Raw genomic sequence first — 13,063 nt, 5'->3', positions numbered from 1 at the left:
CCCCAAAATTAGTTGTTTTTGCTTTTTATAGAGCATTTTGGGGACTTATTTCATTTTAAATTTTGGGGGGTTATTTCATGGGAACTAATTTCATAAAGCCGCTTTGGCTCAACATTTTTTGCAGATACTCATAGGTAGGTATTTAGGGATTAAAAAGTTCAACCAATATCTTTCCTTGTAAGTCCCTTTTCCTTTGGTATATGCCTCACTATTATTGTCGTGAGCATCTTGAGCCCTTATCCTTCATTCGTTGTTATGATTATGATGATTATTTGTGAGAGGCGATCTTCCTCTTGAAACGTGATGTACTTGGGGATCGAGAGATTTTTCCGTGAACCGTTCAATGTGAGCACTTATCCACGAGTCGGTTTATTTATGAGTGGTGAGTTTTTTTGAGGTAATTATATAATTTTTATTTTCACTCTTGAAGGCATGTTTTGGAGCATTATCGTCCATAATAACGAATGAAGTTGGTGAACCACAAATGCTTTCATTGCAGATATGGAAATTACACTTTGGACATTGTCCATAATGCCATGGGGCGTATTAATATCCGCTTTCTCTTTCAAACCTAACCTACTTTCTCGAAAATCATGATTGTTGCCGTAAGTTCCTTTGGGATCCCTTATTCTTGGGTCGTATTTTTCATAAGTGTCGATGAGTAATTTTTGTTGTTGTTGTAGCAGTGTGTTGTACACTGAGGCGGTAGCCCTTGTCGATGGGATTGCTCATGAGTAATGATTTTTTAGTGTGCAGAGCCTGAGTGTGTACGCGATATTTTAAAGATCCACAGGTCCTCTGTGTCTATCCCAATTTGAGGGAAAATGTGTACTCTACTCTACTCTATTGCTGTCTTATCTTTTCCTGATCGGCCTTTCTATATTATTTTTAATTCCTTTTTTTTTGTAGGATGGGGGAGGGGGATTGCCCTTTGAAACGTCCTTGCATTCGAGTACAATACATTCTCGGTCGTCCTACCTGACAGTTTGTTATTGTTTATATTGGGAGAAGAGGGCCCACGACGCTAAGACCAAAAAGACAATTTATTTGAGTCCTTTATTGTCGCGATCTACATGTCCTGCAGAACGGCAGGACGTGATCCAGATACTTGAATCCTTATAACAGCATTAGATTCGAACTATGTCATAGATTTTTTTAATTCCCATATTATCCGATCGAACTAAACGTCCTATTGAAGCCTATTCAGTTGGTGGGGCGGTCCCACACTCTGTCTCAAATGTGTATTAACATGAGAATGTGGGGATCAAGTGATGTATATTTTAAGTAGAATGCGAACCTAACATACAAACCTAAGCAATCTGAAATTTTCACAGATTGTGTAAGTTGATGTGGAAGGAGCAATATATAATATGTTGATATCGGAAGGGGATGGACCCTCCCCTAAAGGGCCTTAAGCGGACGGAACCTCCCCATATTTGACCATGGAGTTCAAAGGAAAGGTATTTGGAAGTAGTACACGTGAGTAAAATTTTTGTCTCGTGAGCGTGCGTGAACGTGAGTCGACATAAAAAAGTCGTGCTTGAGAAAAATTTTTTTTTCGTGAGCGTGAGTGAAAAAAAATTTTACTCAACTTTGTAAAAATTATACAACGTAGAAAACAAAGAAAAACTTAGCACGACTCTTAAGTGCTGACCACTTTAATAAGGTAAGCATGCTATGACTCACGCTGATTCTAAAGGGCAACAGCTTCGCGATTCTTAACCCAACATATGTTATTCAAGCACATATGTAGTTCAAAATCTACCTCTACAACGAATTCGGGCGACCAGAGGAGAGTGGTGCGATCTTGCTCACGCACGACTAACGGAAAAAATCACAAATCACGATGTACTGGCGATACTGGTCACGACTCATGAAAAATAAAGCCTCACAAGCAAATCGCCGCACACGAGATGAGTATCTCATAAGTGGTAATGAGATCACGGCAGTTGTGAATTTCCCTAAGTTTCTGTAATATGATAACTTGTTATACTCGTATTTATAAGAAACTTTTTTATAATAAACATAAATAATAACAAACGCATAGTTTTTTTTCTTTAGAAGTGTGTATCATTTCATTCCTCTCGTGAATGCTGTTTTGCTGGCTGTTCTGTTTCTTGTTTCCTGTCTGATGTACTTTCTTAATGAATGAGGTGGTGTTTTATTGAAAATTTCTATTGAAAAATATATATAATTCTGCTGATTTAATAGTTATTTCATAAATTTTAAAATATATTATCGTTAAATTAATTCATGATGACTCGTGACGACTGCTGTTTGAATATTATCTCGTTTTGCATGAATTTAACGGCTTATGCACGAGTTTTTGTATAATAATGATCAACATTGTAATTCGTTCATGAACTTTTTTGGGTATATGGGTTGGTACTGTGGCTTCTTTGTATGGTATCTCTAGATTTGATCAAATAAATTTTGAAACCATCCTCTGCAATGGTTCTAATAATTTTTTTTTATCTGTGTTGGCTGTGGTATCCCCTCAAAGGCGATGATGGTTTTTTGCAACATGAACGATACAATTTACGCTATATATGTATATATCGTTTGCTTGAACTCTTTTTTTTTATTTATTTTTTTTTTTTTTTTTGGGGAACCCCACACCTGAATTGTAAAGCTTCTGTCAACAAACTGACTCTTTTTATTATATTTTTCAAACAAACAACATTAAAGGAACAAGCTAGTCTACTTAGTTTCATCAAAAGTTTCTTATAAATACGAGTATAACAAGTTATCATATTACAGGAGTTGTGATTTTTCTCGTGATTAGTGTCGTAAGCATGATTTCACTAACTTACACACGATCATGAATGGATGAATTTGCATCTTACTGACGAATCAATCACTTCTAGTGTAATCGACCGTTTCATATGCATTTGGTAGGTAAAGGGCCACGAGGACAGTTCGTTCTCATGGTATTTTTTCTTTCAGACCGCGCCTGAAATGTGTTGTGACTGCGGTAAGTGCTGTTGTTGTGTGTCTCAAGTGACTATGCGACCAGTTCGGCGGGTATTAGTGGGGTGTGGATGAACACCCGTGAGATGATGATGCATCAGCATCGGCAAAATTGTCAACTCTTAATAACTTTGGTTCGCCCTCACATGGGAATTTCCATGCCTTGCTTAGAATGCTTAATTTCGTCAAGTCTCTCGTTTGTTCTCACATCAATGGTGATAGATACCCAAGGTTCCGTTCGGCTGAATTTTGATGTGATGAAAAATTCATGCGTTTTGTATATAACCGAAACCCTATGAAAAAGCATATTACAAATTCATAATATCATCTATTATTAGTACTGCAAGTAGTAGTTACACACATTTATATATATATAGGTTAAATATTTTTTTATAATTTATATACTCAATTAGCACACTATATGTCTCAAAATATGGGTTCTTCACAATCAACTAGTAGCGAGATCCCCTATTCGGACGGTGAGAGTCCAAAATTTCTGCACATTTGAAAAATGAATATCATATAATGTCATTGTGTTTTCTTGTTGTTTTAGCTGTTAAATACCCATATTTACCTTCGCTTATTGAATGCGAGGATACCGAATTCGATGACATTTTGAATGACATCGATGTAATGGAACGCAACAAATCGGTGGCCAAGAAGGATAGCAGTAACATGAATAAAAATACCGTCAACTATTTTTGCAAATCCATCTCAAGCGCAATGGATTCTCGTTTGGATGTTGGTCTCGACCTGAATGTGGAGACAGATCTAAGGCGCATTACAATGGTCTCTTCTTTGGATATGTACTCGTCGTTGCCTCAAATTGCGGCAAGTGAATTTAAGACAACCTCACCAGAAGTAGCAGTTTGGCCGGATTATGTGGCTGATATGTGGTCAGGGCCGGAATATAATTGTGGCGTCAATACATATACCATGTTTAAGAATGTGTTTGATTGCATATTGGCCGATTTACATTTGGAGGTATGTAGTAGAAGAGATTACAAAAAAAAATTAATAAAGTTGTACTTAAAACGGTATTTCATGTTTATAGGAAACTTGGGTTCATCTTGAACAAGTTCTACAAATGTGGCTAACATTGAATGGCGAATTGGCTGATAAGCCCTACAATACAGGTATTTCTAATACGGATGTGCCCAAGATACCCTTTGGGGCCAATGCCATTCAAGGCCTTTTGTTGGCCTTGGCTTGGTACAATGATGTTAAGCTAAGAACCTGGTGTTTGGGTTTCCAATGTCTTCTATTGGCATGTAACTCACAAACCTTTGGTCAGGAGGATGCTGATAGGACCCGCATCAATGAAGTCATTGTCAATGATGAGAATTTCGAGAAAATGTTACTACGCTTTTTCTCGGGCTATGGCATGAGCTCGGTGATAATAACCAATCGTTGTGTAAGTATTTGGTTTTTAGAACATCATGCCAAGTGAAGAATTACCTATAATTTGTTGTCGTTTCATTACTTTAGGCGGGACCCACCATATGCAAACATTTGACTGAGCTACTTCATTGGCTTCATCGTAAGGGAGAATCCACTGATGGTGTCATATCCTGCAAACGTAAACTTAAAGATACTCTATTGCATGTGATACTGCAATTGATACAGCCGGGTGGTGCCATAAGCAATCAATTAGGTCCCATCGATGCTCAAAGTCAATTGGTGCGCGATCTACTGACTATGCCCAATGACAAAGCTGATCTGAATATATCTCTGAATATAATAGAATGTGTTTGTAAGTACTCAAAACAAAAGAATTTATTGCGAGTTTTTTTAATCTTTTTTTATTTTATTAGCCTTCTTGGTATTCAATAACATTTCCAATGGCGATAAGCTGCAATGCCAACGCACCTCAGACACCAATAATACTGGCAATGCATTCAGCAGTTTATTTGCCAATGTACTGGGTTCGGATCACTCAAAGCAAAATTGTCCCATTTCGGATAGTTCATTGATAATCAGTCTTCTTCGGCTATGCTCATCTTTGATACAAACTGAATTGCCGCGACAATTGATCGTAAGTGTTCTAAAATTGCTAATTTAAGAGATACTCATTGTATATATCCAAAAGGATGTTACCATCCCGGAAGAAGAAGAGCTTACAAGTGTTTGCCAAACGGATGAAACAAAGGCGGAACAGTTAAACATCGAAGGACACCGTGTCAAAACTCCCTGCATAGCTGATACAGGTAAGTTTGAACATAGGTAGACTAAAAAAAGTTCTTATCGTAAAATGATTTTGTTTATCAACTACCATAGAATGGGAGGAAAACAAGTCTCTAAATTGTTTGACAATCTTAGTTGATAGGGTTGTGTACGTTCGTCTGTGTGCCGGGGATTGCAAATGAGCCATATCAATTCAGATTCGGACATAACTTCGACATCAACACTCCAATTTGACTTTTGGAGAACTTTGCTTTGAGCTTTAATTTTGCCCTATTTCGATGAAACAGGAAACAAGACTGGAAGTACACTTCCATGTGAACTAAACTTTATCTCCAGATTAGGTTAGTTTCAAAGAAACGCACCTAGCTAACTTGATTCTATCGGAGACTTTAGGTCCATTTTTTTCGTTCTAGAAGAGAAAAATATATGAGAAAGTGTAGAAAGACAAAACTCATTAAAATGAATTGGAAGTTATTCTAAAAGAACAGCGTTTAATGCACTTTCAAAGTGACAAAGTAATGTAGAATAACATTGCATATGCTAAGTTTAAACGCTTCCATGGAATATGAATTGATGGAGTTATGAATGATTTGCAAATCGACATATGCTTGATTGAGTGGTTTATGTTATATACGCCATTTTTAACTTTTCAAGTTATGTGCCTTAAAAGTTTTCGCCATGCTCTTGCAGAATTCTTGGTCGGTTTTCCTAGTAGAGTTTATATGTCCCATTTGTATGTCCTATTTTACGTTGCGTTGTTCATACCAGTTCTCATGACCTTATTTAAATTACATTTTCTGAACCATTAAGAATATTCAACCAACAGAACAATAATAAAGCGAATTAAATTCACAGGATGTAGAAAAAAAGTTGCAATTTTTGGCGGACCGAAAAGGAGTTACTATCAGCAAGAGTTTTCTTCAGTCAACCTTTTTAGGCACATACAATAGTTCAGAATGAGACATGGACGAAGTCCTGAGGCAAGAAGAAACGATTTCGCCAAAAATCTTATATATCCTCGTTGCTGCAGGGCAATGGTATAATAGACATGCCATCCAGGATTTGCGGACATCCTGGGTTGAATTTGACGTCAGTGTCCTGACATGACTATCCTTATCCGTAAGCGAAAATCATGCTTCAGCATCAGATCATGCTTCATCATCAGATCATTCATCATCGGCATTCGCACAGAAGTGTGCTCACTGATTCCGAAGCATGGCCAACATTCATTAGTGACCCATTTGCGGCTAGCATGGCCGCATTCCTATTTCCCACCACAAATTTGAGGCCCGGTATAAAGGTTTCGTATGACTCTAAGATGGTCCTTACATTTGCCTACAAGTTTCGACCTCACATGATCTGATGACAGAGCCTACAGCGCCAGCTGACTGAGGATAATTCGTACTAGTCTTATTATGCCGTGCATTGAACTGAATATCCAGAGAGAGGCAGGGTACCCCCAGCTCAACTCTGCCTTTCAAAAAAGACCAAGTCCATGTCATAAATGAATAAAAATCTCCCGTGTTCCCGTCGCGCCTCCTTCGCCCTCATCCGCACGTCGTACCACAATTGAAGCCGAAATGCAATGAGGGGCAGGTACCTTACTCCCTTAGTCTAAGTATAAGTTATTCACCGCGCACCGAACGTACACAAGAATGGAGCACAACTCTCCCTCTCTCTCTCCCTCTCTCTCCCTCTCTAAAAGATACCTTGTACACCGGTTTTTCCATAGCCCTATGTCAGAGCGCACACCCATAGGTGAGAATAGGTCGAATCAGAGCAGTAAGCATCTAGTGTAAAATTCCCGGCCTAAGTCCCTGTTGTACTTTTAAGAACAATAAAAGCCGTAATAAATGTTATACCGAGTGACTTTTTGCGTAGCCCCAAAAGATATACGACAGGAGTGATGCGCCTCTTTTGATCCTTACCTTGACATTCCGTCTTCAGTCGAATCTGTGGTCAAAAATTGTGCCCAGTTACTCAGCATCCCTAGAGAGTGGCATTGGCCAAAAATTCACCTTCCGCTAAGCAGCACCAACTAAGAGTTTTCTAAAGTTTATGAGAAGCCCATGGGCTTTCGCCCATCCAAACTGTCTTCGATAATAGAAGGTAAACAGTAAGAAGGTAAACCCACAACCATATCGATAATTTCATCTCGGGTCTATGCCTTTTCTGATCCAAATGAAAAATTGGAAAATGATTACTTCGCCCACATACAATCTAATCCCGTTCCCCGCCATCGCTATAGTTCCAGTTCAAACGCTGACCGTCGATCTGCTGAGCAGTGTCAACTCAGATTTTTTGCCCAAGCCCCGGAGCTTCTTTCGTCAAGACAGCGTTTTAAGTGCACTCTAAAAATGTCACGAAAAAAATTTAGAGAGAAATCGTCCCTCTACCATGATGATAAATTCATCCGGTTCCCTACAGCGATTGGGTCTATGCAAGGGAACGACATAATTCATGTGAAAAAAAACTGGATCGTTATCTCCACGACAAGAACAACAAATGTTTCCCCTTTCCGTAGCTATTACATTTATGAACCGAACGACCCAGCTAACCCCATAAATCGCTACCCACCGGCACCGGCCCAGCACAAAATAACTATGAGTAACAAACAGTGGCAGTCGCGGACAATCAGCGGTATCGAGTGGAGAGTCTCAATGAGAGACCGGGCAGCATTGGCCCTTGCATAAATACCTTCAAATAACCAATGGCCATAATTTTTTTCCCACGGTGATCGGTCATTATCTTTCAGAAAGTCATGTAGGCACTGCAACCTTTCAAAAGCTTCCTCTATGACAAAGAAGCCTACCAAAGTTTTCTAGACCAATTTTAACTCGTACTTGTACAGGTTCCAGTACGATTGGCCCTCTTCATAGTGTGTTTAAGCTTCCTCAAGTCTCCGTTTCTCCAAACAAGCTAAGGTGTTTTACTTAGGTAGGTCAGATTGTAGTTTTCCTTCAAGTTTTCTCTACGTGACACGTGGATTGATTGTCGCTTACATATAAATTTAATGCCATGCATCATCTGTCCGCAATTTTTATATTTTATTTATAGTATTTTGATTCATTTTTATTTTCTTATAGTTTTGCGTCATTTCCCAACCATGAAACGTTTGCTGGGTTCACTGTCTCATTGTTCGAGTTCATCGTTTACCTTGATGTCACCATCTGATCTATATGGTACACAGCCAGCTATAACAACATTCTTGCTAGATGAACCTCAAACTGCTGCTGATGCTGTTTTTAATATGTTACTGACGCTTTGCGAAAAGGCATCGAATTCCAGATTAATTGTGGCTCCCATATGCCAATACTTGGAAGCATGTATGTACATTTTTGTAAAAAAAAAACAATCTCAAATGCATTCTTGAAAATATTTTATTCCCAAAATTCCTAAAAATATTTCAATATGTCTTTAATCTCATTTTTTTTTTGACAGGTACATCACAGCGTAGCACCTTACCGCGTCTACATTTGTCGGAGCCCCTTTTATGGTACATATCTAAAGTTCTGTATCTGACATCGTCGGTGCAGATATTTACACAGCTGGGTGGCATCGAAATCATTTGTAAAAACTTAGTCAAACTAAATAAAATTCTTATAAATGTACAACCAGGCTTGGTAAGTTACTCGAAGGGAATTCTCTTTGTATGACCTAAACTTTCTGTTTTTGGTTTAGATATCCATGATAATGCAACACATGACCAGAAATGCCAAACTGAAGTTAGTCTCTCATGCCTGTGCCAATGGCAATAATAAAAAATCCAGCTCAAGCAGTAGCCAAAATCATCGTTATTTACAAGATGGTCTCATAAATTTTGCTCCCTTCTGCACTATATCGGCAGAAAATGATACCGCACAATCGGCAGATATACTTATCATGAATCCGGTGGCTTCCCACCGCAGACCTCGTACACCAGCCTGGAGTTATATGTTCTATCCCAATGAGTCTCATGCCGATCTCACTATTACCCTACCGACAGCTATACTGCTGCGAGAAGTGCAATTGCAGCCACATGCACCCACTTTAGCTTCATGCCCCTCAGCGGTGGCCTTGGAGATCTCTAGAGATTTTGGTCTGGGCCATGTGCCAGTGGGACCACCTTTAACCACCACTGGTATGACCTGCATACGTTTGAAGCTAGCCAAACCCGAAATTGCCACAAGTATTGTATTGAGGCTCTACAGGTAATGTACCATTTCACATAACCTTATCACAATAATTGCAAATAACAACAAAATGTTCCCTTAAAATAGGCCAAAGGATAGCCCCAGCATAGGCTTGACACAAATAGCAGTTTTGGGCAATACTATCTTTTCACCCCAGAACAATAATGGTGGCCTAGTATCGAATGCCAATTGCAATGCATCGACATTGTCATCATTCGAACAGGCCATGGATGATGATTCTTTTGCCAAAACCAGCGTGGGTTGGGTACGAATTTTGTCGCGTTGTTATAGTGTGGCCTCAAGTGTTCCATCTTTTTCGAAACTATATGCTGATGTGATTGGAGCTTCGGCTGCTTATCCTGGTTTTCTGGATGCCTGCTGCTCCCTAATGAATATCATGCCCATGATACCCAATGCGGCAGTGCAAAACCTAGGTTCGGTATTGCTGCAATTGGGAGCCTACAGCCGTGAGCTGTGTCTTCAATTGATACGCACCCTATTGTGGAATACTAGCCCACAAAGTAAGTAATGCCAATTCTAGAAATTCTATACAAAAATTTTAACTTTCCATCACCGCTTTAGTTTATAAACTTTCAAACGAAAGTATTTGCGATCTGTTGTATGATTTGTGCACCACCAAAGATGCCTATGTCATGGATAAGGTCAAAGTTCTGCTCGAATGGATAGATCATTTGAGGCAGAACTTCAGCAGCAGCAGCACTGCTCGCTGCAATAATCCGCAAAGTGGTTTTGTCAAATGCATTGCCTCCATTCTGTGGCATATATACGAGGACAATAGTGTGACCAATCTGCCTGAATTGATTACCGAGAATGTATTTGATGCTTGTATGCATTGGATAGATCGTTTGGAGAATGAGGAACCCTTAAAGGTGGCCTTTGATTCGCTGCTTTGTTCATTGTGTTACATTAAACCAAAATTCTTCAATCACATGCTCTTAAGGCTTAATGTGAAGATTGCCCATATTGCGGATAGCAGTGATGTGCCTAATGATCCCAATTCCGAGACCACGGAGACCAAATGCGGTCTGACAGATGATAATAAGGAGATCAGTGGCAAGGTTTGGTATGCCAATGTGGCTGCGGATAATTTGTCAACAATGTTTGCTCATCCTTCGTATTTGGCCACCATAGCCTTGGCTTGCCAATCATCCTATGCTGTATTTCAGCTGGTCGACTCAGGATTGCCAAAATTGTTGGCCTATGCTTTGTATGAGTACTGCTCAAATTTGATATTGCAAGAGCATAATGCGCAAGATGCCAGAAACGCTCAACAAAGATCATCACCCGTCGATGAAGCATTGGATGAAACCCTGAGCAACACCACCTCGACCACAGAAAATGCTTTGCCTTCCTCCTGCATGACTGATGCCGATAAGGTTGCAGGCGATCAAATCGAAGAGATGCAAACAGAGCAACATGACAGCAGAGAAAATCAGCCACCATTAATGACTTTTGAATTGGTGCCTAAAATTTTAGATTTCTTCTCAGAGTGTTGTGCAGAGGGTCATATGCGCGATTGGTTGGGCACTCAACAGGGCTCGATATTCTGGAAACCTTTGCTGAAACTTCTGTGTAATCATCGACCCATCGATTTTATATCCAACTTACCGTTTGCCGCATCCTCAAATGAGCCCACGCAGCAAGCCTTCATACGCATCGAAAGGGCCACCATCAATTTCTTTGCCCATGTAACCGCCTGCCACCCAAACAATCAGAATATCCTAACCATGCTTCTCATTGAAGTGATACGTGAACCCTCTGTTTCATTGGGTGCCAGTGGGGGCATCAATGCGGATGGTAGTAACAAGCATACCATATCCGGTTTCACACGCCAGCTGGTATTGCAATTGTTGCTGGAGAATGAGCGCATACTGGTGTCGGTGCGAAGTAAGCAACCTTTGCAAAAGAGAGATCCCCACACGCCGTTTGTGCCAATGACAATCAATTTATCGTCTATAGCATCGAGCAATAACTACGTTCCACCTAGTAGTGTGACCATATCATTGGTAAATCATCATCCGGCAAAACGTATTAACCAGCATCATCTACTGTTTTCTGTCAGTACGAACACTAAATGCCAGGAGATAATTCACAATTGTCTATCGGGTAAGTTGGCAACGCTAAAAGTTGGCATTCCAAATTATTGAAACCGATTTTTGCGCTTTTAGAAAATCGTCGCAATGATGGCAGTGGTGTAAATAATGTAATCGTGGCTGGTCCCAGCCTACCAAACAGCACAAGCTGTGATATTCTCAAAGAAGATGGTGAAAAGAATCAAAACGACCCCTACAAGGATATATCTATAAACTTCAATGGTCTCGAGAATGGCATGGAATTTTTAAGCGTTGCAGCTGGCGTTACTGCCAAGGATAAACGCATTAAGGATGCCAAAAATCAAGTTGCAGCCAACAAGGAAAACAAGAAAATGGTGGCAAATTTCTCAGGTGGGTGTTGAGAATTTTGTGTACAACTAGAAGATATTAATGTTGGGTTTTACAATTTTTTTTCTCTCATATTATAGAATACATCAATTTGGAGGAAATTTTAACAGGGACAAGTACCACTTCCAGTACTGGCAATTGTGTTCAGCTTGTTCATCGTGATTATCCAGATATACAGATTGGAAGTGATACCTCAATATCTCAGTTGTTAGCAGCTTTGCAAAGCAAAGGCTATTCTTTAGCTAAACCTTGCCTGTCCCTCGATATGGTGAGTTACGAACTGATAAATTTTTTTTCAATCTCATATTGTTATACTATAAAACAGTGCTGAGGAATATGATGAAAGACAGGATAAACATAGTATCCATAATATTCAATTGTTTCTTAGAGGGCAAGTATATGGTATCCTTTTGTTCTTATGGGACAATTGTGTAATTCAAAAAACAACCGCAAGATAGCCCACGGATGCAAATGAAGAGTGACTAAAACTTTGTTCATTTGTTTGCAACGCGAAGTAGGAGAGAATCATTTCTTGTCTCGAAAAAGCTATGTCCGTCTGTCCATCTGTAAGGGAAAAAGTTAGTTCTCTCTGTAATTGGCGTTATAAATAAAATTCGCAAAAACAATTTTGATATTTCGCTAATAATTGTCTCTAACATTAAAAAAGTTTCACAGAGCATTGAGGTTTTTACTTCAATTCACTATACCAAATTCAACCTAATCAGGATGTAAATGCGTCTTTACGAGCTCATGATATACAATTTGGAGATCGAGCTGGGTTAGGTTAAAGAACACGCGCCTTGTATCCACAGTTGCCTTCTTCACTCGTGTAGAGAAAGAGAGACAAACGAAAAGCCGACATAAAGATCGAAAAAGTCTCACCGACTAGAGATCATTCCCGTCAATCATCTCAGTCCCTTACAGAAGTCCAGAATGACGCGGGGGTCGAAATACTGTAGAAATCTCAGTGAAGAGAAGAGGTGTTTACCCTTAATCCTACACCTTCTTCCCAACATCGTGGGGCAGAGGCACATCAGATGCTCAACAGTTTCGAACTTCTCCTTATCACCACAGACCCTGTAGAAATAATCATCCTCCCGAGCCCAGAGTGATGTCAACGACCTGACATCGCAGTGGCCGGTCAAGACTCTCACCAACAATCCAAGGTCGCGCTTCCCCAGCTCTAGGACAATCGACGTCCTCGTTTCGAAGAACCTCGGCCACTGGACCTTGGCATATCTGCAGCTCTTAACGCCAACCCACGCCATGTCAGGA

The 13,063-nt window shown here is 39.8% G+C and overlaps 1 protein-coding gene across 4 annotated transcripts in view; it reads left to right on the top strand.

The window, feature by feature from the left end:
• LOC106093281 (baculoviral IAP repeat-containing protein 6) overlaps positions 1-13,063 on the top strand; it is a 45,948-nt gene that overhangs the window by 22,020 nt on the left and 10,865 nt on the right. For 2 of the 4 annotated variants that reach the window (XM_013260331.2, XM_059361817.1), the window contains 13 exons: positions 3,384-3,449; positions 3,524-3,954; positions 4,025-4,384; positions 4,459-4,723; positions 4,785-5,005; positions 5,060-5,177; positions 8,241-8,480; positions 8,596-8,777; positions 8,836-9,344; positions 9,414-9,847; positions 9,909-11,453; positions 11,516-11,791; positions 11,869-12,056. In XM_013260331.2, coding sequence (XP_013115785.2) covers positions 3,384-3,449; positions 3,524-3,954; positions 4,025-4,384; positions 4,459-4,723; positions 4,785-5,005; positions 5,060-5,177; positions 8,241-8,480; positions 8,596-8,777; positions 8,836-9,344; positions 9,414-9,847; positions 9,909-11,453; positions 11,516-11,791; positions 11,869-12,056 — 4,835 coding nt within the window. The remainder of the gene's footprint in view (positions 1-3,383; positions 3,450-3,523; positions 3,955-4,024; positions 4,385-4,458; positions 4,724-4,784; positions 5,006-5,059; positions 5,178-8,240; positions 8,481-8,595; positions 8,778-8,835; positions 9,345-9,413; positions 9,848-9,908; positions 11,454-11,515; positions 11,792-11,868; positions 12,057-13,063) is intronic. The other 2 variants (XM_013260332.2, XM_059361818.1) reach the window with 1 other exon arrangement.

This window comes from Stomoxys calcitrans, chromosome 2 (assembly GCF_963082655.1).
Source record: "Stomoxys calcitrans chromosome 2, idStoCalc2.1, whole genome shotgun sequence".
NCBI classification, from domain to species: Eukaryota; Metazoa; Arthropoda; class Insecta; order Diptera; family Muscidae; genus Stomoxys; species Stomoxys calcitrans.
This window is presented reverse-complemented; position numbering and strand designations above follow the sequence as displayed.